This window comes from Nesoenas mayeri (genome assembly GCF_963082525.1).
Source record: "Nesoenas mayeri genome assembly, chromosome: 26".
Lineage (NCBI taxonomy): Eukaryota > Metazoa > Chordata > Aves > Columbiformes > Columbidae > Nesoenas > Nesoenas mayeri.
The window spans coordinates 4,425,690-4,453,395 of record NC_137552.1 but is presented as its reverse complement, the minus strand read 5'-3'; the positions used below and the strand labels follow the sequence as shown (position 1 = coordinate 4,453,395).

Below are 27,706 nucleotides of genomic sequence, written 5' to 3'. Positions count from 1 at the left end.
ATGCGCCCTAGTCCCTGGATCTCTTTGAAGTTTGGGAAGACTAACATGTTCCGTAAGTGATTGCCCACACTGTGCTTTTCTGAACGTTGGGTAGAAATAGGGTCTTCTTTTTATGGAATCAGGGATGGAAGCTTCCTAGGCCTTCCCCTTCCAGCACACGTACAGTGAAGGATCTGGCTTAAACTACCTGAGACCTGAGATTAAATGTGAAGAGACCACTAAGGCTTGAGATGTCGTCTTCTTCTTCTTCTGAGTTTGCCCTTATTTTGTTGGAGGCATCAGCCCAATTTTTGGATGGCCTCACCTGATGCTGGGCTCCTGTGCTGTAGAGTTAACAGAGTTTTATATTTTGACATTGCAGCGACCACAGAAATGTTCCATACGCAGCCGTGGCAGGGAGAGGTGACAATGGGGTAAATGTCACCAGCGGTTAACACCTCCCGGCTGCTGCCTGTGTGTTTCTGTTATGTAACTGCCAGGAATGAATTTTGACAAGTCCTGGAGCTATTAGTTATGTTCCAAGATGTGAAAAAAAAAGGTTGGGGGGGGGAATAGCTAGAGGAAAGGAAGGAGGAAGGAAGCAGGTGGCTGTGACACGGTGAAGAAAACTAATCCTCATGTCAATGAAATCTCAAGACAGCAAAACATTGAGTGAAGTCGTGTCTGGACAGGTTGGATCTGTGACTCCAGTTAAACTCACCAGCTTCAACGTGGGCACTGGAGTGGGAGACGGAAATACCTGCGGCTCATGTTGGCTCCAGCGCTTTTGGAAACCAGGCCACAAACCTAGTCCTCAAACTTCTTAAAAAATTCCTGGTGTGATCCTTATCTGAATCTCTAAATGGGAACTAGGCTTGCATTTCCACTAAAACCAACTAGAGGTTGTGGAGATACCAGGGTTTTTCTGTTTTTATTGAAAAAGGAACGTGAAAATATCTGTACTCTGTGCTTCATGGAAATTTGCGTCATACAGAGCTACTACCACTACGCTATGCTCACAGGGTGCAAAATGGGATTTTTAAATTGAAAGTGTAAGTTGCTCTCTTCTATAATTTTTGAAGTTGGAAAAGAATTACTTTTCTGGGCGCGTGCCAGTGTTTAAGATATAAAGAAGTTGTCCAATGAATTGCAACAATTACTTGGTATTTATTGATTTGAGAATTTTGCGCTTTCAATTTTGCCTTCGGTCAAAACCCCAGGAATTTATAACATTATAATAACTGTCACGAATGGTTCTAATACTGAGCAACTCAAACTGCTCTTCTGTCTTTTGCAGATTCACAGGCAGGTATGGACCTAAGTCATCCTCAGGAACAGCCCATGGCTGCAGGTACAGTGCTGTTCAAGTCACGTTCTTTCACCCTCTCTTGAGAATTTTAAATTTAAATTGAGAAAAATATATGAATTGCAGCGTGTTTAGATCCCCAGGAGACCAACTAGTGCAGACACAAATATGAAGAGGGGCAGGAAAGGCAAAAAGTAAACTCTAGAATTTGAATAAAACTGTGGGAATTTCATCCAAATTTTACTAAAAAAATTGGCTTTACTTCAGAGGAGAGAAGCTTGGATTTCTGGGCCATCCCGCTGCCGCAGTGACCAGCAGAAAACCTTCTGATAATGCTGGTGTTTAAAAAGACACATGTAAAATAAGCAGAGAAGTGCAACTGGGTTCAAAGTGGTTTCCGATTAAATGTGCTCGAGCAGCTTCCTGGCCGGGGGCCAGAATGATTAATATTTTGCCCAAATGAACAAAGTAGAGCTGTGATTCCTTTTCCAGGCTCTGAAGAACTTGCCTGCCAGCAGCAGTTAGCAGAATACATATGATGTATAGAGTAACATATCCTGGAATTTATTCCTGTTTTGTTCTTGTTTAGAACAATCTCCAGAATGGTTAAATCTGAGCAAAAGCTTAAGATTTAATCAAAGGTGTGTGCTCTGTGTTTTATATGTTTTTATATGACTTTGGGAAGCAAATTCATCCGTCCAAAATGCAATTAATGTGTCCACAAGAAGAACATTGTGAGCAGTATTGGGGGTTTGCAGATACTTTGAGGTGATCGCCTGGAAATATTCTTGGAGCATAACTAGTAAATTCTTGTTCTTTTCAGAAGGACAAGAGGATTTGACAGACTGTAACCTGAACAAATCCCAGGAAATGGAAAGTATGGATAATGGGGAAGATGTGAAGGAACACAATCTGCCTAGTGAAGAGGCAACAGGTAAAGTGGGGGTAGAATTCTGAAAAAATGAGTTGTTTTGTCATTTTTTTTCATCTGATTATGCTGTGCGAGTGATCAGAACATTTATTCTGCACCATGGCTCTGGCTTTCCTGCATGTCTGTAAAACGAATAATGATATAATTACTTTAGAGCGTTTCAACATACTCTAAAGGAAGAGTAAGCCCTTTTCCATCAGGGAACCTCTCCGACCTACTGACCACCCCTTTCTAACCCACCCCAGGTCCCATTGGCTTCCTGGCCACAAGGGCCCAGTGCTGGCTCATGGTCACCCTGCTGTCCACCAGGATCCCTATGCCAACTATATAACGGTAGCGGGTATGTTAGTCACTGAAGCAACCCTTGCAGGTCAATAACTATCTGTCTTTCTTCTAGAAAAGTGAAACCACATTGTAACAGTGCTGCCATGGTGGGAGTATTATCATTTGGGGATCACTAACCGTGGTAAAAGTGAATATGTAGTAGTCTCCAGAATCACACAATAGAAATAACCTTAGTATTGGTGATGGCTCTTGGGAAATGGATTGTGTTAAAAATGTTGATAGTGGTTTTCTTGGGGGACCCTTTTTGTGAGCAAGCAATTCTGCTTCATTGTCTTCACAATTCATCGCTGGCAATTGTCTCCATCACAGAAAACTCTTATTTTTCTCATCCTGAAGCCCTGTCTGATCCGTGCCCGCAGGGTTTATTCCGTCAGCTGTGGGCCACCAGCAGAACAAGAGGCCACTGACTCAGAGTGAGATCAAACATTTGATAGCTGCCTTTCCACTGCCTTCATTTGGCTAGAACATGGTTTTCTTCAGTACAATTAGGTCTAGTTTTTCCCTGTTTTGTCAAGCATTCATAGTAAGTCATAATCTTCTGGTTTCTTGGACTATGTTTTTTGTGAATCTTGAATTATTAATGAACGACATTCTAAATACAGAGTGGGGACTTCTGAGACTTGGAGCAGAAGTTGGAGCCTGATCAAATCTAGATATCGTCTGGTGGAGCCTTGTATGTCAGATCTGCAGAAAGCCTGTGGTCTTTTCAAAAGGCAGAACCCTCCTAGAGGCACCAAATAAACTAGTGTATAGGGCTGAAATGTCATCACAACCAGTGCTCTTTTTGTATAAGAAAATCCACTTTTTCAGCAAAAAATTCCATATTTGTGCTCCTCCGAGGCTGATGTGTTGTTTGTTCTGTTTTATAGCTGCCGAAGGCGAGGTGCCATTCAATGAAAACAATTCAACTTGTCCTGTTATACACCCCTTTTAAAAGGGCTTCAACTACCACGATTGCCAAGTGCAGGGCAAACAATCAGGCAGAAGGCTAGAATAATATGTTAATTAAAAGCTCGGTGACAAACAAGGGGGAGAAAAAGAAAAAAACCTGAGGTTTTTTTTGCCTCAAGGGAATGGAAGCTGCATGCTGTGGTGCACATGGTGTACGCTTGCCTGCAACCATAAAAATACGCTGTTCCCATGGTGCTTCCTGTATCTAGTCTGAAAAGAGACAAGCAATGAGACAGAAAGGAGAGGAAGCACTTAATTTCCCTTGATTTCCCCTGTTTCTTTACATCTCCCCAACACTGTTACTTTTGGTGACCAAAGTTGAGGCATCCTCAATTTAAAAACTACATTAAAAATCCGCCTTCTTTCCTAGGGGAGTCACAGTCAAGCACAACTATTTAATTATGTCTTAATTCCCTTATCTGTTGAGGCAGACAACTTTTTTGGTGTTACAAGTGTCAGCTAGCTTTTATGGTTGTGAAATAAAAAGAAATAGAAGCCACATTTGTGGTTTATGGATGCTAATTGCTGCTGCATTTAGGTGTGCAGAAGGGGGCGGTTAAAAGGCTGGAGCGAGACAGGAGAGGATGACAAAACCCTCGCTTGGGCGCGTACTGAGGTTCCAGTGGTGCCGCTCGCACACGCACTTATCTGCTCGCAAAGGAAGTGCCGTTTTTTATCAGAATATTACATCGCCCAAGCCCAGATCGAGCCCTACCGCTGATGGGACTCAGGGGTTATCTCGCAACATCAGCAGCGCTGCACAAGTTCACTTGACGGGGGATTTCTGTAAGAGCTCAAACCAGGCGAGGAGCCGGGGCTGCTGAACCGCGCAGGGCTCTCCACTTTGGCAGCTCGACGTGGACTGAAAGTCGCGGTGTTGTCAACAAAAAGAGCCTCTTGACTTGGTTTTAGCGGCAGGAATGCTGCCGAGCACGTTCGGTGACATCAACACAGGGAGTTGTCACCACGGCCTGTCTGATTGACACCAGCTTGGACTGTCCTGCACAATGAGGAGCCCAGGGCTGATACAGAAACTCAGATATTCCAGTCGCCTTGAGATAATCAGGAAAGTGAGCTGGTTTAGTCTACTTAACCCATTATGCTCAGCAGAAAATAGGATTTGCTTTTGAGATATTGGTGTAAAGTATCACACAAAGTCTGGAAGGGGAATGGATGCACAGTGTTAGTCAATTGATGATGGACTCCTTTCCACAACTTCTCAAACCGCCTTTTTATTCGCTTGTTCTACAATATGCATCTCAGATTCACATAAAATAATTCATTGAAATTGAAGGTGAGATACGTACTTATTCCTTTGACATCAAAGTCAAGGGTAGATGAGTTGTAGTGTGTTCCCTCTCCACCTCCCCCCCAGCAGGAAATAGGTGAAAATGAAGAAAACGGCCCTAGGAACTCAAATCACGTGTCGTTGTAGAAAGTAATCCATTTTTAGAAATATGGGTTGGTGGAAAGGAAATCAGTTAATTAGGATGACTCACATTTTGCCCCCCAACTAGGCTGTTCATTTGGCCCAAAATGTGTGAGTTTAAGGGGCAGTTTTGCTGCTGGAAAGGTATCGGAAAGCAGCAATAGATCCACACGAGCCCAAACTTTGCTAAAACGCAGCAAATGTTTCCATGAGCATTGGAAATGCTGAAGCTCGTTTCCAGTGGGGTTGTGTCTTGTTGCCAGCTGATTTTTAACTACATTCTGCAAAATTTGCATCATGTACGAGATGCTGTATTACTTCTGGTACCTCTGCCAGACAGGGCTGAATCAGGTATACTGCTCTGAATGGCCAAAACTCAAATATTTCATTATAAACCCCTCAATTTGGAGACAATGTGCTTGTCATCTAAAATTCAAGTCTTGGAATTGAGATTACTTACTACTGGCATTATTTTTTCTAGTGAAATCAAATCAACACGCTTAGTTTTGTCAGTATTACGGTATTCAAGGTTTTTGAGCAACATCTTAACCAAGCTCCTGTCATCTGTGATGAATATCAATGGAATTTTAATACCTATAAACCCATTTCCTTGCTCTTCATGTTGTTATATTTTCTCTTCATGTTACATTTTTCTGGTATGAAGCACAGGAGTATATTGCATTGTAAGAAAGATTTTTGGGAGATGAATTTTAAAAGGCCAAATGAAACTACACTTTTAACTTCTCAGGATAGAAGTTCATCAGAAAAAGCAGTTGACCAGGGACGATCATGCCTGAGCGGCCGTATTAGTAATAGGTCCCTTGGTACAACTAATGAAGGCGATTATCTGATTTTAACATGTGGCCTTTCTCAGTCTGACTGTTGGGTCCAGATGTTCTCTGATTAACTGTCTAATTGAAGTCTGATTTAACGGTTGTGATTGTATCTGGCTTTCTGGACTTCAGGAATTGTAATTTTAGAAATGTTTTCTATGAGTGACTTTATCTTAACTGTAAGAGAAGGGAAGAACTCATGCAGTTTCATCTTTTTTTTTAAGAGGGAGAATTAAAAGATATTAAGATTTGACTCTAGCCTTGGTAGCACTTGGTTTTTGGATAACGTTTTTCCTTTATCGCTGTCTCTGTCAGTATAACTTTAACATATTTTGGAAACGTTTTAAAATGTGTGCGGTGTGAGCAGGTGCAAGATCTACTCTACATGGTCACAAAGCGTAAGGAGGAGATTGAGATGCCGAGGACCATCAGGGAGTGTGAAAAGGAAATTGACTGGCGGAGTAACTCCCTGGCGTGCCACTCCGAGAGGCTCCAGGGGGATACCCTCCAAAAGGTGATGAACCCTTTGCCCTGTCGGGCAGAGGGAGAAGACCATGAGCCAGCATTGGGACCTTGTGGCCAGGAAGGCCAATGGTACCTGGAGTGGGTTAGAAGGGTCAGCAGGTCAGAGAGGTTCTCCTGCCCCTCTGCTCTGCCCTGGGGAGACCACACCTGGAATCTTGTGCCCAGTTGTGGCCCCTCAGTTCCAGCAGGACAGGGAACTGCTGGAGAGAGTCCAGCGCAGCCACCAAGATGCTGAAGGGAGTGGAGCATCTCCCGTGTGAGGAAAGGCTGAGGGAGCTGGGGCTCTGGAGCTGGACAAGAGGACACTGAGGGGTGACTCATTAATGTTCACAGATATCTAAAGGGTGGGTGTCAGGAGGATGGAGCCAGGCTCTTCTGGTGACAACCAGTGATAGGACAAGGGGCAATGGGTTCAAACTGGAACACAGTAGGTTCCACTTAAATATGAGAAGAAACTTCTTCCTGGTGAGGGTTCCCAGGCTGCCCAGGGGGGTTGTGGAGTCTCCTTCTCTGCAGACATTCCAACCCGTCTGGACACCTTCCTGTGTAACCTCATCTGGGTGTTCCTGCTCCATGGGGGGATTGCACTGGATGAGCTTTCCAGGTCCCTTCCAACCCCTGACATTCTGGGATTCTGTGAAAGTCCTAAAAAACCCACTAGATTATTATTAGGCAGAAATTGGTAATAGGCAGGAAATATCAGGTATGAAATTATAGTTTTACACAGGAATATGCAGCTTTATGAGAAAAATGCTTTCTTTTATTTGAATAAGATGCTCTAAGAACCAGTTACATAATTCAAGTTTCATGGCTCACATGAGCTTGAAGATGATGTGTGTTGTTTGGTGGTTGTTGTAATTAATTGTACAACTAGATAAATTATACTGTGGTTTAATGATAGAAAGACACTGGTATTAATGAAGTAGAAAATATACATCCGAGTGCTTGGAAAATGATGCCTTTTTTTTTTTTCTTTCTGATTCTCAGTGCTGCATTTCAATTTGATTTGTTTCTATTTTTGTTTCAAGTCACAATAAAAACAAGGAAGCTCATTACCGTAGAGCATGCACTCCACAAAGGGGAATTGTGAAAGTTTCTCCCCTATTTTTAGAAGTGAAATTTCCACCAGGTGCAAACTGCACCGGTTCATTTAGGAATTACCACTCAAGTATGTTTTATATGGCATGGAAACAAAATAGATGCTTGGTTTTTGTATGAGAATGGATTCTGAGCAACAGTATTAATAAAATTCTGGAAGGCACAAGGATGAGATAAAACAAAAGCAAATCTGTCCAAGTAATGATTTTCGGCAGCGGCTGCTGCTTCCTTTGTTGGCAAACAGGGATCTCACGAAAGCATCGCTGCTATAGGGGGAAAAAGGAGATTATCACTGGGGTCAGGGGAGGAAACAAAGCCACATTGGGCCAAAAATCCTTGAACTCCTTTCCCTTCCCTAGAACAGATATCGGCGGACGCAGAGAAAAATTGTCTCATCTCTGACTGTGTTACTTCTTTTTTAATATTTTTCCCCCATTTTATAATTTTGATGGATGTACTGCAAATCCCTCTTTATTAATGAAGGAATACAGGTGTCTTTTAAATGTGTGACATATCTTGCCCTGCAGTGTGTTAATTCTCAGGATTCTGACTTTAATTTGGAAACTCTGCTGACTTCTTCTGTTTCACCACGTCTGTCTGTTCTGTTTCAAGCTGGTTCAGGTAAAGGAATCTCGCGTTCTGGGGACAGACAGACCCCAGTATGTGCACACTAGGTTTTGGTTTTCTGCTGTTGTTCCTGGGGACACTTTGTGGAGATAACGGTGATGAATCATTCGTTAATACCTGCAGTGTAGGGGAAAGGGACCTGGGGGTCCTGGGGACAGCAGGATGACCATGAGCCAGCACTGGGCCCTTGTGGCCAGGAAGCCAATGGTACCTGGGGTAGGTTAGAAGGGGGTGGTCAGTAGGTCAGAGAGGTTCTCCTGCCCCTCTGCTCTGCCCTGGGGAGACCACACCTGGAATCTTGTGTCCAGTTGTGGCCCCTCAGTTCCAGCAGGACAGGGAACTGCTGCAGAGAGTCCAGCGCAGCCACCAAGATGCTGCAGGGAGTGGAGCATCTCCCGTGTGAGGAAAGGCTGAGGGAGCTGGGGCTCTGGAGCTGGACAAGAGGAGACTGAGGGGTGAGTCATTCATGTTTACAGATATATAAAGGGTGAGTGTCAGGAGGATGGAGCCAGGCTCTTCTCAGTGACAACCAGTGATAGAATAAGGGGCATTGGATTCAAACAGGAACACAAAATGTTCCACTTAAATTTGAGAAGAAACTTGTTCCCGGTGAGGGTGGCAGAGCCTGGCCCAGGCTGCCCAGGGGGTTGTGGAGTCTCCTTCTGTGCATACATTCCAACCCGCCCGGACACCTTCCTGTGTAACCTCATCTGGGTGTTCCTGCTCCATGGGGGGATTGCACTGGATGAGCTTTCCAGGTCCCTTCCAACCCCTCACATTCTGGGATTCGGTGAAATCCAGGTAGTCACAACGCACACCTATAGACTCTTGTTCTTCGGCATCCGAATCCTATTAACAGCTGTCAAAACCTGGTAAACTATTTATATGCTCTCACAATTTGTTTAATTGGATAGTTAGGAAATGGCATACAAGAAAAGCTTTTCTTTTTTCTTTTCCTTTTTTTTTTTTCCTTTAGTCTGGCTGAACATCTGTAGCATTAGGGGCTCATTATCTCTGAATTGGCATAGCAAATCAGCAGCGTCATTAAAATGCCACATTAAGATGATTAAGTTTCTTTGTTATCCAGTTGACTTTTTGCATGTGCTGAGGATTTCACGATTATGACCCCGCTCCTTGTAAAACACTTGAGCAACATCACCCTTTCATGCCGTTGTCTTTAATAGCGTCTGGGTTTTATTCCTCGTGCTTTTCATAACACTACTGGTAAACTTTGCTTAACAACAGTGCAAAACTTACGTTCTTTTCTCTATATTGGGTGTAAAGGTCTTGGATTAAATGTAGTAATTGGTGGGGTTTTCCTTCTGAGACTTCCTACTGGAGAGAATCACTAAGGTAACGCTCTAGCTTGTCCTAATTCTTTGCTGCTGTTGACTCTTTAAATTCATGCATTTTATAGAACATACACAAGCACCGCTCATGTGGTGACTCAGTCTGAAGTTGCTACCGCAGCTTTATTTTGGATTTTCTCCAGAACCCATTGTTTTTACAGTGTTTCAGGTGAAACAAAAATATTACTCTGGAGTATGTCTTTCATCTCGTAATCATCTCCCCAGGAAATGAAACCATGTGCATCAGCCTTAACGCATCACACTGGTGCTTTGTTGTGTAAAACCTACAACAGTTTTTTTTCTGCAGTGTATATTACCTTCACGAACCGCCTCGAGAAAAATAGTTACCTGGGTTGGACACCGTGAATGGTTTTTTCCTCTTACCTCTTCACTTTCCTAAGCACGGAAAAGAGGATAGCACTTTTTATTTTAAGCTGGAGGAACTTTGTTAGTATTGTTAGGGATAATTGTGTTTTTCATCAGCTAAATTTCCCTTTTCTTCTCAAAGTCGCAGCCGCCTTCCTCTTGCTTGAGGCGAACGAGCCTGGAAACTCCCTAATCTCATCAAAATACATTGGTATGGTTTTTAGGTGACAGATACAAACCTTTCTCCCGATCTCGCAGTATTCCCTGTGTGTGCCGGTGCACAGAGCAAAAGTCAGGACTGAAAAAGGAATTTGGTTCCTTCAGATCTCTGCAACCACCTGGTTCATTTTCAGGCCGACCTGGACTGAGCCGTCTTGTCCTCAGCCTGCTTTGTACCAGAGCTTTTTTCAGTATCGCTGTCAGGATGGCAGAATAGACTCTAAACAGTAACAGGTGTGTTAGGGCGGAAAAATTCCAACCCTTCTAACACTTATTTGGTTTAAAAAAGCCTCTTCCCTCGTGGCTTATGTTCTGTGGTGTTCTCAGTCATCAGAAGGTGAATTTTTTCCGTTGAGGTTCTTCAAACACCTACATGCAAACTGAAAAGCGCTCGAGCTTTGGTGGGATATCGCTGGCGGCCGGAGCAGAGGGGATGTTTGCTGGGGGGAGGCAACAGTGGTGGAAAAACCTTGAGCAGAACTCAGGTGCATCCTTCTCCATCACTAAAAGAACACGAGTGCTGTGAGCAGTCAGGGTGCAACCTGGAAAATGCAGAGGTAATTATTTTCCGCGGTGGAACCATAGGATGGCTTGACCAGTTTGTGCCGGTCGGCACCGGGAACTCAAAACAGTTTTGGCGTTGTGCGGACACCGGCACACTCTAAAAGAGTGAAAAGCTGTGAGCCGTGTGGTGAGGAACAGAAAACGGCGGAGATGTGTTCTCAGTTGGAGGTTGCAGCTCGTCCTCGGCTGCTAAGCACTCGCATCTGATGCAGACGAAGGTGAGACGTTGAGTAGAAAGTGGGAATTGAAATAGTGTCTGAAAGTACCAACAAGGTGCAGCTGCGGCGTGTGCTGCCTTTTACCGCGCTGCGCAGGATGTAGCAAATTGTTTTGGAACTGCCTCCTCTTGAGCGGGAAAAGAGATTCCGTTGAAAGCTGCTTTCAGCAACTGGTAATAATATTTTCATTAGGGTGATGGAAATGGATGCATAAACTGATTTTGAAGGAGTCTTGATAGCAGGATCGCCCTCACACCCTCAGAGATGAAGCTGGAGCAGAGAGGAACCCTGTTTTGGTGGAGCTGGGAATCCCCGGGATGCGAAGCAGAACTGGTACTGATGGTGCGGGGAAAAATAGCCCATTTGTGGGTGAATCTCGACCTACCTGTGAGCAAACACCCAAACCTGTGTGAGCTCCTCAGGACCACATACCAAATACTAACAGATGTCTAGCATAGGGGGGAAAAAGCCATCCTGTGAATATCATCACCTATGGGAGAGCACCAAGAGGAATCTCAGCTTCCCATTCCACCATTTCTATGGTGGATTCTTGCATAGGGTGAAGAAATTGTCACCCGCCTTTTCCTTCAACCCAAAGTAAAATAGACAGCGCAAATATTTAGGATAGAGGAGTGATTTTTATCGCTAAAATATAGCTGAAAATTTTGATGTCATGAAAGTATTGGTTGCCGACCCTTGATTTTTCAGTGCTGCTTTTATGTTGCCGCCTCATTTGTGCTGTCACTCATTTGTTCTTGGCATTTGGTGTGGCTTATTACTCAGAACCGGAGCTAATGCTTCTTCAGTGGTCCATGTTCTGTACTTGGGAGGAAGGACAAGTGATTAAGTGCCAGATTTAACTGTCTAACCCTCGATTTGAGAGAGGAGCAGGTGGCCATGAGAACAAGACTTTCAAACAGGAAACCATGCAGTTTGTCTCCTGGTGCTTTTCTTCACTTGGTAGTTTGAGGCAGAACTCAAGTCAGCTCTTGTCTAGGTGGAAAAGTCAGCTTTAGGCAGAGAAAAGCTGTCCTGACCATTAGAAAGCAGTGCTGGTAATGCTGGAGTTAATAGTGGAAAGGAAATTCAGCAACAGAAGTTGGGAATCATCAGCTGTTTATATAGTGTGACCAATTTGCTTATATTTTTATATGGGAGTGTTATTGTTAGTAAATTCTTAGCTGTTTGCTACATTCTCCTCTTGTCTTTTCTCTGGACGTGGCTACAGGTCCAACGACATATTGAAAGGCCATGGCTGCTGATTTTCATGAGTCTTTGTGTTTTTGCCGCATAGTCACAATATGACTTTGGACAAAACTTTTAACCTGTCTGGGATATATTTATTTATCAGGACATCTTTACCCTGCCTCTGCTGGTTTTACTCGCATAGTAACTTTATGATACAGGTATCAAGATTAGCGGATGCTCGTCACACATGTGAGATCTTTGGATAAAACTTGCAATTTGCAAGGGAAAATTAGGATGATTCATTAAGCTTAACTGATGAGAATCTCTACCATGGGAACACTGGAAGTCTTATACTGGATCAGACGTATTTTTTAGGCATGTTTCAAACACCTGAGGTTCTGCAGGAAGAGATAAGTATCCTTTGAAATCTGTGTCTTTCTCTGTTTCCAATTCACAAGGAGCAGCCTGAGACACTAATTTCTAGAGGCTAATTGTGAGTTGTGGGAATAAGTATTTTCTTTTGAATACTGAATAGCATCCTGTAATTGCAGAAGTTTGTTCTGTATTATACTTTTATAACCTGTAGAAGGAAATTGTACATCAAAGATAATTAACAGGCAGGTCAATATTTTTAAAGGCTATCACACCATGTCATTAAGTATACGTGATCCGTGAAGACTCACGTCTCAATTGCATTGCTTCATCTTTGGGTGTTTAAATAAAACTTTTAGGAAGACTGAGAATGTAATTTAATGTAATTTTGGGTGAGTTTTTGTTCCTAAGAGACTTCATTGTGCCTAAGCTGAGCGTTTTTTCCCTTTTGTGCTTTGTTTTGCCTGCAGATGATGTTGTTACAGTGAAAGGTGAATACAGTGAAAGAGAGGAGAGTGCTTTAAATTCAGAGCCTATGGAAAACCCAGAAGAATCTGAAATGCCTTACACCTATCCCAGAGAATATACTGAATACGAAAGCATTAAACTGGAAAGACATTCCGGTTCATATGACAACATCAGGCCAGCTAGTGGAAAAATGAACTGTGATATCTGTGGATTAGCCTGCATTAGCCTCAATGTCTTGATGGTTCATAAGCGTAGCCACACTGGTAAATATCCCTATATTATTATTGTAAGAGCTGAATACTGAAAGAATAATAATTTGTAATCTAGACTACTTATTTTTTTAAAAAGATACCAAAATCAGGATTTCCTTGTTCTGTCTTTGATGCCACATGTGATCTCTGGCATGTTACTCACTTTTCCGTGCCTCACTTTACCCACCTTATCAGGATTAAATGCTAGTAAAACCATGTTTTTGAGGCATTTTAAGAATTTTGGATGAAAGGCACTATGTCATTTAAGTATTTCAGCCATTGGTTTTGTGCCGCCCTTTCCGGTCCGTGTATGTGTTTCTCTTTGTGCTGTACTTTGGCAACAAACCAATGAGCATCTTACATTTCCACCTGCACTAAGATAAGACTATATTTTTTAATAAAAACTGCTAGCTTGTTGGAATCAGCCTCCTCCAGAACACTTATTTCCATGGAAAAACTGTACAGGGTTTTCCATCATCATACATATGTTACAAGAAGCTGTGACACCCAAGCTGTATTTAACTCCCACTGAAGTCAATGGAAGGGCTGTGTGTGTGTTTCTATAGAAATAAATTGATCCAGTATCTCATTCTTTCCTCTTCCAAAAAGGAAAAAGGATATGAGGATATCGTGATACCCACGTAACCATTAAATGTCCTTTTCTGTATGTCATTTTAAGGTGAACGGCCATTCCAGTGTAATCAGTGCGGAGCTTCCTTTACTCAGAAGGGAAACCTCCTCCGCCACATTAAACTACACACAGGGGAAAAACCTTTTAAATGTCATCTTTGCAGTTATGCCTGCCAAAGGAGGGATGCGCTAACAGGTCACTTAAGGACACATTCTGGTAAGTGACTTCAAAGACACTTCATGTGTGTCACTAGGACACTTGGTGTGGAAAATATAAAAGAGTCAGCAAAGTTTGCTCAGCTGCTCTAGTTTTGAAGGAGTTGACAAATAGTGACCAGTCCCTCTGCGTGCTGGGCTGCTGGAACCATCTCCTCTTTGAATCCAAAATGAGGGGACAGGGAAAGCCGCTGTCACAGCCTCGATACCTGCTTGTGCAAGATAACTCCTTGCTCTTCTCGAATGAGCAGAGCCAGTGGTCTCTGAATTTGAGGAGCAGCGTGAAGAAATGCTTTGCTGGGACTTGGTTCCCCTCCTGCGCTGTTAGGATGGCTCCAGGAGTGTGATCCACCTCGCGGTTGGTTAGTGCCTTTCATCTGAATGTCTTAACATGCTCAACAAATGCCAGTGGTTTTTTGTCCCGTCTGTTTTTTACAGATGAGAGAAATGGAGGCACAGAGCTGAGCTGACTTGAATAACAAGCCAGGTTTAAATTGATTAATCACTTCTACAAGAGCCCAGTTGTGCTTACTCTGTGTGTATATCCTGTGTTATACAGGGGCCTAGAAAGAAAACGTTTATTCTAAATGACAGATGTTATCTCTGCACTTCACCTTACAGAACGAAAAAAATCAACCTCACAAAGAATCAAAGTTAAAAAATGAGATTATCTGACATGGATAAATGAGGTTCTGATTTAATCAAGACCCAGCACGGTGGTGGTGACTGTCCCTCGCTAGCACAATGCTAAAAGCATCACTGTGCTTCAAACATCTCGTGTGGTTATTGTGACTGAAGTTTTTAAAGCTGGCTTATAAACAGTATGAAGAAAATCTCTTCAATCACACAAATAAGTGAGCAATTGCATTAGTAGTAGGGAGTATGGTCTTTTTGCACAATATAAAATGCAAGGCTGGTTATATCGGTGCTGTACAGGGATGATATTTTGCTTGGGTTTGTTAGAGGATGTCTGTTCGCAAACCAGTAACGAGACAATTCAGGAAGCGCCTCGAGTCCTTGCGTATGAGGTGCTGGGGAAGGCTGTGTGAATGCTTGAGTTTCAAACAGGTTGGCTTCAGCTTAAACGAATTAAGAACATAATTCACTTTCTAACCAGGGGCTTTGGAAATTAAATGAACCTCACATATGGGTTTGGTTCGGTTTAACTTCATCAGTTTCATGGAATCCTTGAAAAATTCTGCACGGACAGGCCCCAGGTGAGGCAGTTGGGCAGTTGCGGTCCTGGTTTAGCAGTGGTACAGTTGCTCTTCCCTGGGGAAGTTATGCCAAGAAAAGTTGTCAGCAAGAGCCAGGCTTAGGAACCCAAGCTCCTGGGAACCGTGTCTAACCTAAGTCCTCGTCTTTTCTGCTGCCGGGCTTAGGGGATGAAGGGGAACTTTGTGTCCAGTGAGTCTCACCCTTCTGTAACCCTAATTTTGTCATGATTACAGTGCTCATAAACTCAACAGAAGTGTAAAGCATTCCCCACAAGCTGGATATATGCCATGGCTAACTATACACTTGTATATCATGGAGACAGTGTTTTAGTAGTCTCTCACGGTTATTTTATACTGCACTCTTATTTTTCTAGTGGAGAAGCCGTACAAATGTGAGTTTTGCGGGAGGAGCTACAAGCAGAGGAGCTCGCTGGAGGAGCACAAGGAGCGCTGCCGCACTTACTTGCAGAACACCGGCGTGTGCGAGGCCGGTGAGTTTATCACATTGCAGTGGGTTTGTCTTTTTTATTACATTACAGTGCTTAAAAAAGGGCATCTGGTAAGCTGTTAACTCAAGCCCGAGAACAGTTTTTACTACAAGTATTTTCAGTAACCTAAGGGGCTGTAGCATCTTCTAAAAGGGTCTGGTTTAATGCATCCCTCAGGCAAGTAGTTAAAGGATGCTTTTATTTTAATAACTTCTTTATTTCACAGTTACTTTGAATAAAACACCTAAAATACCTTGTGCGCAGCATTTCTGTATGTGACAAAGTTGAATTATTCCCACATTAATGCTATTATGTAGCTTATTTATCGGATGAGTTGATGCCCATGGTTGTTGACAACAGTTGTTCACATGTCTCAGTCCCTTTGGTTCCTTTTCTTTAGAATAAGAATTGTTGGTCAGAAAAGCATCAGGATGGTAGTAACCATTCTTGTTGCTTTTTAGTACAAAGTTTGCATGTTCCAAGTGTGGCAGTGCGGAAATACCTCTGAAAGAAAGTTTTTATGAAGCAATATTGCTAGCGTTGCTCAGTCCCTGATAACAATCTCTGCTCACGTTGTTCTCATTGCACAATAACCCACCACTCTGTTCCACTCTCCATTATTTACTGACCACACGGAGATGCTACAGGAAGCAATGCCTCTAATTCGAGCTCCGCTTTGAACTTCAGGGTTTTGTTAACGATGCCCGCATGTTCTAAAAATTATACTTGCATTTACAGCGTGGTGGAAACCACACCGTGGAAACAATTCAGGTTAAATGATCATGTGTTCGCGCTCTGGGCTGGAAGATCAGTATCTGCTCTGTGTACATGTACAGAATGACATGGTGACCAGGGCACGGGACTGGGCACATTAATGAGGTCACCCCTCAGTCTCCTCTTGTCCAGCTCCAGAGCCCCAGCTCCCTCAGCCTTTCCTCACACGAGAGATGCTCCACTCCCTTCAGCATCTTGGTGGCTGCGCTGGACTCTCTCCAGCAGTTCTCTGTCCTGCTGGAACTGAGGGGCCACAGCTGGACACAAGATTCCAGGTGTGGTCTCCCCAGGGCAGAGCAGAGGGGCAGTAGAACCTCTCTGACCTACTGACCACCCCCTTCTCACCCACCCCAGGTACCATTGGCTTCCTGGCCACAAGAGCCCAGTGCTGGCTCGTGGTCATCCTGCTGTCCCCAGGACCCCCAGGTCCCTTTCCCCTATGCTGCTCTCCAACAGCTCATTCCCCAACTGATACTGGAACCTGGGGTTGTTCCTGCCCAGATTCAAGACTCTACACTTGCCCTTGTTCTATTTCATTACATTTCTCCCTGCCCAGCTCTCCAGCCTGTCCAGGTCTCTGATGGCAGCACAGCTTCCAGTGTCACCACTCCTCCCAGCTTGGTGTCACCAGCAAACTTGCTGATAGTCACTCTATTCCCTTGTCCAAATCATTGATGAATATATTGAATAATACCGGCCCCAGCACTGCCCCCTGAGGCACTGCACTGGATCCAGGCCTCAACTGGACTCTGCCCCATTGATCACGACTCTCTGGCTTCTTCCCTTCAGCCAGTTCACAGTCACCTCACTCCTCGCTCATCCAGACCGCACTCCCTCAGTTCAGCTGTGAGGATGCTGCGGGAGACTGTGTCAAATGCCTTACTCAAGTCAAAGTAGATCACATCCACTGCCCCTTTACCTTCAAGCAGCCTTGCCCATGGCATTTCCCCCAGCAACTGCCTGAAAAGGCCAAAGTTTGCCTTGCTGAAATCCAGGGTTGCAATTCTGCTTGCTATCCTGCTCCTGCCACATGAGATCATGAGCTCCACCATCTCATGGTCGCTGCAACCAAGGCAGCCCTCAACCTTTACCCCTTCAACCAGACCCTCCTTGTTAGCGAAGATGAGGTCCAGCAGTGCACCTCTCCTAGTCAGCTCCTCCACCCTTTGCATCACAAAGTTCTCATCAAGGCACTGGAGGAACCTCCTAGATTGTGGCTGGCTGGCCAAGTAGTCCTGCCAACAACCATCAGGGAAGTTCAAATCCCCCACCACAACCAGGGCCTGTGATTGTGAAGCTGCTCTCAGCTGTCTGTAGAGGTCTCATCAACTTAATGTGATGTTTTGTCTCACTTTATGTAAACTATTACGTAGTGTCTTGGTATTTCATGCTGGAAGCAGGTGCATTTTAGCAGTTAATGAATGTAAGTCTCTAAACATGAGTGTGATTTGGAATAAAAATCAGGTCAGAAAAGCAGTATGTTATTACCCTTAAGGTATTTATTCATGCCCTCTGTGGGGCTGATGCTCCTGTGTATCATGGAGTTCCAGCCTGATGAGCCAGGACTAAGGGAGCGCTGAGCTGGGCCCTGTTATCCCATCCATCCCGAGGCATATTTGTAGCCAGTATTTGTGGCGTCGAGTCCTTATGAAGCGCTTTACGTTTTCAAAACGCTGAACAAACATTAACACACGGTTCTGGCTGAGGTTTGGTGAGTCATGGTGTGTGCTGACTGAAACTCATATGGTATCAATAACAGCAATAATAACCAAGTAAGGAGTGACTGACTTTGAAATTATAGGGAAATGCTGTACACTGAGGTCTGGAAGGATGACACTGTGTTTTTATCACTTCTTGTACTTGGCAAATTGCAATTTCAGTCCAATACTGAATAAAACTGCATTTAGCAGGACTGAAGAGATACAGAAGTGCTTGCATCCCTTTCCTCTGGCATCACTTCTTTCGTATGTAGATGATGCTTCATATATTTAGGTAAGCTAGTGCAACAGTGCAATAACACAGCGGCCAGGATTCTTGCACGGTGAGATCTGACCTTGAGAAAGTAAATTACCCTTCCCTTTGTTTTCTTCTACTTAGGTACCAACTCTCAAAGGCATGAGCAGCGTCTTAAAACACATCTGCTTTTCACCACAGAGGTCCCTAATGCTGAAACACCTTTTAATATAAAAGTACCACTACTAATATTTGTTCTTTAGGCAAGAACAAGCCTTTTTTTTGGGGGGGGGAAGCCGCAGCGGTTATATTCGGTATTAGTGTGGCAGTAGCGATATGAGGTGGCAGTTCTTCGGCTTGGCTGATCCAGCTCAAAGCCTCGGTGGTAATTTCCGTGAAGTGATGGGCGCTGGTTAGTGTGGCTAAAGGAGAACTCTGGAAAATGGTTCAGACCCTTAAAACAGTGGCCCGGTCTCAAGGGTGAGATCGTAGGGCACACAGACTTTCCTAAAATTGGAAATTGTGAAGGTTATAATGAGGTTTGAGACACTTAATGCTTACAAGCGTGCCAGAGAGAAAACATTCTGAATTAGTTTTAGCTGTAGCATTTAGGAAAAAGAAGTTATATAATCTGAAGAGAAACCAGAGTATAATGGCTGAAAGATTCAGAAGTGAATATAAAATGTTTCTTAGTGATTGGTTAAGAAGACATGTAGGTATGATTGATATCTAAAAAGCGTAGCAAGAGCACTGAGTGTCTTGAATTGAAGTTTTGGAGTTGTGTTGGTCTGCAGGTGTCACACAGGCTTACTCAGAATAAAAAAGAAACACTAGCAGAGGTGGTATCTCCAGCTACCTTTTGTAACCAGCCCTTCCAGCCGCTTGACTTTGCACTTCCTCTCGCTCACCAAGAGCCCGGCTCTGTAGCTCGTATGGTTTGTAGTTTGTACAGTTTGCTCCCCGTGCACGAGCTCAGGACCGCACGGCGAGCGGCTGCTCCTGCGCCCGCTTCCACTGACCGCAGCTGCTGCCCAAGATGCAAAGAGCAAGAACGACAGAAAAAGCAAAACAAGTTTACATCAGATCTCCAAACTGTTTCCTCCCTGTTAGTGTGGCAAACTCCGGAGATTAAACCATTCAGCTCTTCCTTTTTTTTTTTTTTTTTAATTTATTTTTTCCTTTTCACCTACGTGTTGTATTTTTTTCTTCTTCACATTTTCCAAACTAGCGAGCGCGGAGGCAAGGCACATCAAGGCAGAGATGGGGAGCGAAAGAGCCCTTGTGCTGGACAGGCTAGCGAGCAACGTGGCAAAGCGAAAAAGCTCAATGCCTCAGAAATTTATTGGTAAGAACCAAAAAATCTCTTCATGCGCAGCAGTTAAATACGTGCAAGTTGCTAACCTGGAGTACAACGCTTCTGCTTATTTTAAGCGGTCAAGTTTCTAATCTAATTTAATATGAAAGAATAGAAATAGAGTAACTTTGATTATCCTGATGTGTTTTTAGTGATTTGTTGTAGGGTTTTGATTAAAATAAGATGATTATATTCTGTTAGATACTTAAACTGCATGGAAGCTACTATTGTGCTTTGTGGCAATTTATCAATATGTTTTATGAGCTTGCAGGTGGTGTTTTCTGTACCTGTGTGTTTGAAATGTTCTCTGCCAGGTTCTTTACAGGAAAAGACCAGAAGCTTTAATGCTGTTGAGGGCTGAGTTCTCTTTCTGGTCAGCAGGAACCAAAGCTACTTGCAGGTTGCATGTGTGGAATAAGGGCCTAAAGACAGAAAAGTATTGGTTTGGGTTAGTCATCCTGCTGAATCTGAATATGATTTTAAAAGATCAGATGCTTTCTTGCGGTAGTTTAAGCAATGAGATGTTTCCATAGCATTTTCTTTGCATTTAATTTTGTATGATCAGAGTTTTGCATGCTCTGGGGATCTTAAATACTAGTTCGGCAGGTTTGCCTGATCCTCCTGGCTAGTCTCCGTTCATTAACCTGCCTTTTAAGAAAATAAAATGCAACTCTTGTGTCCTGAGTAAAGACCTGACTTAGCAGTTTTATATTAGTACTAATAATGCCTTATTTGTTATGTTCTATATGGTTATATCGGGTGCCGAGTGCTTGTTTTTCTTACAATATGTTTTACTGGGGGGGCGCAGCTTTATTTTGGAAGGTACCGCAGCTCTTACTGGATTTGGTGGGTAGCACTGGACTTTCATCTATGAAAACTGACAGCTTTGATTTAGACACCTTAAAATGGCAGTAAAAAGGTCACTTTTCGTACAGGAGTGAAGTCACCAGAACACTCCACCCCAGTGCCTTTGGGTGCTTAATATTGAAACTGTTGACTCTGTGATTCAGACCTTACATGTCGCACCGTGATCCAAACAGTAATACTAATGCAAACGTGCTCGAAAATCTTTAGCTTCCTTTTTTTTTAACCCTTCGCCCTCTCTTGTTTTACAATTGCTGCCAATTCAATCTTTCTGTATTTTATTAAGCGCATCTGCAGCAGGATGCGACCACTCAGCATACGCTTCAAGTTAAGTACTAGTGTTTTTCTTATTATATTCTTATTATTTTCTTATTATATTCTTATTATTTTCTTTTTAACGAACATACTTGTTACCATATGGGACAGACCCATTTTCGGTTTGTGATTGCGCTCAGTACCATGGTTTGTAGGTGGCACAAACTGATCCCGCACCACTCAGGAGTTTTTGCAGAGAAGCTGGAGGACTCGGGGCAGTTCGCCTAAAGAAATGAAATAACTGATTTGTGAAACATACTGTTTTTCTAGACCCCCTGCGACTGGCATGTTCTTGCTGGGTAACCTCTGCAGAAATGACTCGCTTGGTCCCTTTTATCCCTGGCAAGTATGTTTGCGAGAGCAGCAGGTCCAGCCTCGCTTGACTGGTGTGACTTTCTGACCTGTACATGTAGGAGGGCAAATCTGCCGGGACAGCTTTGTCGTTTCTTGGGAAAGGGCGTTCTTGGAGTGGGCACTGATTTCTCATTTTGTCAGGAAGAAGGGATAGAGATGTGTACTAACAAGGCATCTTTGTTGGGCTCAGTTCTGTGAATGAGCTCTATTGATCAGACACAAGAAAAAAAAACCCTTTATTATTATTTGAGGGTTCTACAGAGATTCACATGAGCACCAGGAGTCTTGCCCACTTTATTTTTTCACATTTTCATGTGCACAAGTCTCCACTAAGGACCCAGATCAGCAGAGCGTGTACTTGACTCTTAACCTCTACACTGGGCCTCCTTTCAAAGGCTTCTCCTGCAAAGACTTTTGTCCTCAGTTTTTCCTTTAGTTACGAGGGAAGAAGGATTTGAATGGAAGTTGCTGAATTTTGTGTTTCCTATTTTGCTGGGGATTTCTGGTTTGCATGTTGTATAGACCAGTTCTACAAACCTCGGCTCTCTGTACTTCCTGGTTTGATTAATGAACAGATATTTCTAAAAAATAACACAAATAGCTCAGAAGAAGAGATCCCTGTGCTGGTGGTTCTTCCCTGCTGCTTAAACACTCAGGGGCTGCATCTTCAGTTCACATGAGTCCGGTCGACACCAGCTGAGAATCTTGAGCCACAAACTATTTCTTCATTTTAAAAACAAGTTGTCCCTGAGGTGAGGAGTAGAAATACATTTCTCATAGTGGTCAAAGTGCTAACAAACACCATTATCCCCTAGCGTGCAAAGTCTTAACGAGAAATTGCCGGCTTTGGTTAGTGCAGCAGCGGGAAACGGGTTCGCTCCCCGTTTCCAGCGTCCACACCTCCCCAGGCTGCAAAAACGTGCGGATGTTTGAGAGCAAGCGAAGCGTCGCTGAGCAGCACATGAGGATGTGTCATACGCTATGGCTCATGTGTGAATTTTGAAGGGGGAAGCTTTTGCATCGCACCGAGACAAATACAAAAGATGTTCCGCTAACCGGTGGCTGCTTTGTAAATGAGTCCTCAAGAACCTGTAAGTTTAATTTTTAACGTAGTGTTCTTCAAGAGTGTTGTGGCACTTCCCCTGGTGCAGATAGCAGCTTAACTCAGAATATCTATCTATTACATTGTCCTTCTGGCTGCGAAGATAAAACATCAACTGCTTTCAGCACAGTCCATCTTATTCATCCTCGGTCCCCAAATACTCCTTTCCCTTTTTCTAAATCATCAATACCAACTTTCTCCTGCCCGCCTGCTGATGTTTGTGAGTGAAGTGCTGATCTGGCTTCTTGTCTCTTCCCATGGAGACTTTTGCTGTATTTGACTGAAGAGAAAAATATATACATTACAAGAGTGGCCCCTTGTCTGCTTGATTGGGATATGGTGCTATAGCTTGACATTCTGGATGTGCGATTAGTACCTTCATGTGGATTCAGCCTATCCAAATGTTGGTATTTTACTGAGGTGTTGCCTTGGGGTGTCTGCTGAGGCAGCGAGGGGGGAGACAGAGAGAGGAGCTGGTTTTATGGGATGCCTTTTCCTCCCAAATTATCTGAGACATGTCGCAGGGTGCTTTGCAGCCTCATTTCTTGCCCTCTCCTATAAGGAGATGTGCAGTGGCCTTTTAAAAATGTACAGCAACATGACACATTAATGTACATCCAAAGAGTGTTTGGGTATTTGCATTTCATTTGATATAACTGATAATTTAAGGGAGACAGAACGAGCTCTTGTGGGGATTTTAAAAAGCCACCGGGATGGTGGAATAACAAAGTTCTGCAAGAGCCCCCGTGATCATACATTGTGGTTTTTGTACCTTATGACAGTGACTCCTAACCCGGAGTTTATGGGGAGTCCTGTGTATTTTTACTTTTGTTGCACTTCTTTTTTTAATTTCAAATTTGTTCGCATCTTTCACTTGCCTGGAGCTGCTTTTGTGAGTCATACCAATGTGCTACATTTTTTTTCCCTCCCGTGTGAAGCTGGATCACAAGTTTTGTTGAGGGCTGGAAGCAGTTACGCTCTGTGGTTCACTAACCTTTTTGTGTGTTTTATAAGAGAAACGTGAGCTCCTGGTTTTCTGCCTCTGCACTGAAACCTAATGAGTTTCATATACATTGAGTCATGGTGTTGACAGGTGACTGATAAACATCTGCACTACTCCAGTTATGGTAACTAAAAGATTAGTGGATCTGATGTTTGCAAGTCACTTGCACATAAAACATTTGGTCTGATCCTTTTGTTTTTTTAAGCTTTAGTGTCTAAGGGCGTATAAAAGAAGAGTCTACCAGGTGGGTAAAAGTAACGAAAAGCGCATCAGATTTCAGCCGTCACTTGTCTTCGTTTCTTCTGTTAGGGATTAATTTCTTCTGTATGCTTCTCAGGGACAAGTCAAGAAAGAACAGTTGCAATCTTGGCATTTTAAATGGAGTATTTAGGTTCATTATCAATTAGCTGTTTTACAAGTATTTTCATTAATGAGTATTTACCTTTTTCTAGAAAAAAAAAATGAGAGAAGTTAATCTATGGAAGCTATGACAATATCCTTCTCCTTAAATCCCAGAATAATTTTTAAAAAGCTAATGATTTGTCTAGTAAGTATCCTCACCACCTCCTCTATTAGATCAGGTTGTTTTGTTTCTGAGTCTGAGCCTTAGCAAATAAAAAACCCAAAAAAACCCCACAGAGTTGTGCAGATGAACAGTCTCTTTCAGCAGAGAACATTTAATGCCTCTCTACTTTCCAGACACTACCGCCATTTAAAAAATGCATCATGGACTTGACTTGGGTGAGTAAAGAAGCATTTAATTCAATACCTCTCCTCTCTTGCAGGTGAGAAACGACACAGTTTTGATGTTAATTATAACTCGAGCTTCGTGTATGAAAAGGAAAGCGACATAATGCAAGGACGCATGATGGACCAGGCCATAAACAACGCCATCACCTACCTGGGGGCCGAAGCCTTGCGCCCGCTCATGCAGACACCGCCAGCTCCCACCTCCGAAATGGTTCCTGTCATCAGCAGCCTGTACCCCATTGCCCTGACCCGCGCCGACGTGCCCAACGGCACCTCGCAGGAGGTGGAAAAGAGCCACGGCCACCTCCGGGACAAAAGCTTGTCCTCCGATAGGGGTCTTTCCCCAAACAACAGCGGCCAAGACTCCACAGACACTGACAGCAACCACGAGGAGCGGCCGAATCCTACCTTCCATCAGGGCCAGGTCATCCCCGCTCCATCCCGCAACGGCCTCCAGTCCTTGAAGGATTTCCCGAGGCCCTTCGACATCATCAAGCCACCCGCCATCTGCCCGCGCGATGCCTTCAAGGTCATCAACAAGGAAGGGGAAGCCATCGGGGTCTACCGGTGCGACCACTGCCGTGTCCTCTTTTTGGATTACGTGATGTTCACCATCCACATGGGCTGCCACGGCTTCCGCGACCCCTTCGAGTGCAACGTCTGCGGGTACCGGAGCCACGACCGATACGAGTTTTCCTCGCACATAGCACGGGGCGAGCACAGGGTCGTGCTCAAATGAAGGGACTGGCTTTCCGAGCTCAAAGGCTTTGGGTTAGGTCAGAGGGCAGGCTTGTTTGGTTGGTTTTTTAATTAGTATAAAGAAATGTCTTGAGTATTTTTCTATGCCAGTTTTTAAATGAGTGTCACAGGGAGGTGATACCTCGAATTTTTGGTTTTTAGAGATATTTCAGTGTTCTGTAGCATGTGTGCCTGGCTGTCTTGGTGAGTGGTACTGTACAAAACACCAGGAGCAGAGACCCATTTTTATATGAACTTTATTTTTGTGAAAATCGAGAGCCATTTAAGATTTTTTTTTTTTAATGCATTTGTTTTCATAATGATGCTTTAACTTAGTGCAAAAGGTTTTGATGCCCTGCTGCCCGTTTCTCTGCTTTTGGCCAAATGTGTAGTCAGATGGATACAGGAGGAGCTTTTTCTGGCTGTTTCAGTCCCAATGATCTTCACTTGGCTCATCAGTGACACAAGGAAAACGTGTCTGGGAGGGATTATTAATTCCTCTTTAAAGGTTTTCCCCTAAGTCTCAAAGGGCATGTGGCCCCACCACACTTTCATTTTTCTTACCCCTCTGTTCACTTTCTTTCAAGTCACTCCCACATGCATCTTACTCACTAACAGCAAAATAAGAAATGAGACCTATTTTGGGGCTGGGGGTTTTTGAACAGTACGTGCATTTTTGGGATACCCGGTGAGGTCATTGCTTGGCTCATCCATGCAGTCTGGGGCAAATTCTGATTTTTTGCCTTAATGGAAAGTCTTCCTTTTGTCACGGATGCCAAGGACGAGGATGAAACTGTCCCGTGCTCCCGCTCAGCTCCAGTGGTAGAACTCACGGCTGTGCCGTTTGGCCAGCTCTGGCACACGACGTCCCCGCACCGGAGTCACCGTGTCCCGGCAGCAGTCGCCACCGTGAGAACCCGCGTACACGAATGTGTGGGAGCTCGACAGCTCAATCACGCCGTCTGGTTTTACGTGGGGATATCCCTCGGAGTGAAATGTGCTGTTTTGCAAAATGAGTATTTACCATTACTTTGAAGCTGGTTTTTAAAATAGCTCTTTTAATCTAATCGTTGCTCCGCAGCTGTATTATTAGTCACTGTGCTGAAGATATGAATTTGATAACGGTTTTGCTGAGTGAATGTTTATTTTTTGCAAAGTATTTTTGTATGATGTAGAGTTAGGTGTGTTCTGATGGACTCTTGTAGCCATTGTACGCTTTGATATCTACATTGCGTTTGTACTTTTCAACGTTGCTGTGCCCGTATCTGTGGTGACCCAGCTTTTCCCACGAGGGACGGCTGGAGCGCCGAGGGTCAAGAAATACTGGATTTAATTCCTTCCTATGACCTGGGCTCGCTCTTTTTTGGCTGAAATACTTTCTGCCTCCTTGAATTTTAAGGTATGAAATAGAAAATGATATTAATTTTTCCCAATTAAGGGTACATCTGATGAGTGCTGGAGTAGCACTGTAGAAGTGCTAGATCCTGCTTATCAGTGGGGTAAGGAGAACTCTCTTGCTACCTCGTGTGATGTTAATAAAATAGGTTTAGGGTCTTTTCCAATAAATTTCCCAGCGTGAGGCACATAACGTGAGCGGGCGGGTGTTGGTTCTTCCCCAATGAACACCCATTGGCACGATGTGACAAACCCGACTGCCTTCAGGCAGCAGCCTGGGCTTGGAAAGGCTTCCACCGATTATTTTAGCCAATTCCCCGCTTTTGTTGGTGTAAATCACCCAATAACTCCATCTTTCCGCTGTGTTTTCATGGGGGAGAAGCGCCTGAGTTCCACGCACATGGTGGCTGATGAAAACGCTCCTCGCCCTTCACCAGAAATGAATAAGGTTGCACGGAGTAAAACGTAACTTGTCGTTTGCACAGGAAGCTCCTCAGATTGCCGAATGTGTGTCACGCCGCGCCGCCGGTTTCTGTCTCGGGTACCGAATCCTTGAAAACACTCTGCAGATTACTGTCCCGCTCTTCGCTTACCGCCAGGCAGGGCTTCAGCCACCTCCCCTTGCTTCCCAGATAAGGTGAGCAATCAACCGCTGCGCCTCTGAGCGGGTTTTTGAAAGGAAGGAGGGAGGTTTTTCGCAGTATTTGGCTGAAATAGGTCCATTTTCCCACCCTGCTTGGGCAGACTCATGATTTCCAGATAGGCTGAACCAAAAGAAGTTCCCTGTGCTGTCTGGAGTTGACGAGTGGTAACCTCGTTATAGCTCTGCTGTCGAACAATTGCGTGTTGTGGAATTTCAGCCCAGTCATTTATTAAAAAAAGAAAACTATATGTATATTTATATATTTCGTGAGTACTGTTTATCTGCTGTGTGATGCTCGCTGAGCATCAGCACATTGCTGAACCGGAGCTTTGGCTGTGTCGTGGGGTGTACCAGCCCTCTAGGGTGACAGGATCGGTCCCCTCAATGACCTCCCCTCGTTTTGGGGACTCTGTGCCCTCCTGAGCCCCACATGTGGGGCAGAAACCCCCTTGGGCTGTGCCCATAGGTCCAAGGGCTGCGCTCAGTGTCAGGTCACTGAGCTCAGAGGAGCTTTGCAAATTGCCTCATTGGGAAAATCGAGGTGTGGGGGGGAAAGGGCTGGTATTTGCTGTGAGCTTGATTTCTTCTGCTCTTGGTTTGGTTATTTTGGTACAAAACAAATGGCTGTTTGGACAGTTCTCTTTGAACGCGCTCCAGCCAGCTGTTTCATCTGTCTCGCTTGGTTTCTTTATTTACCAATGAATTATGCCTAAACAGCAGGCAGTGCTGGGGAGGCTCAGGAAACTGCCTTTTAGCATTAAGAGACGAGCCTCTTGTGCTTAAAAGTTTGTTGAATTTCTCAATTTCAGTAAATTCCCATGTCTATAATAGTGGAAGAGACCCCAGGGGGCTGCTCCCATCTGTCACCTCTGGGATGTGTGAATCACAAAG

At 44.0% G+C, this 27,706-nt stretch overlaps 1 protein-coding gene across 1 annotated transcript; it reads left to right on the top strand.

Annotated features, from left to right (window-relative positions):
- On the top strand, nucleotides 1-25,330 carry IKZF3 (IKAROS family zinc finger 3; the record flags this gene model as incomplete). Its single annotated transcript, XM_080359788.1, has 8 exons — nucleotides 1-52; nucleotides 1,277-1,330; nucleotides 2,109-2,219; nucleotides 12,771-13,031; nucleotides 13,699-13,866; nucleotides 15,457-15,573; nucleotides 19,526-19,642; nucleotides 24,075-25,330. 8 exons carry the CDS (start codon nucleotides 1-3, stop codon nucleotides 24,776-24,778), a joined length of 1,584 nt encoding a protein of 527 aa, XP_080215914.1. The 3' UTR covers nucleotides 24,779-25,330.
- Nucleotides 25,331-27,706: the final 2,376 nt, after the last annotated feature.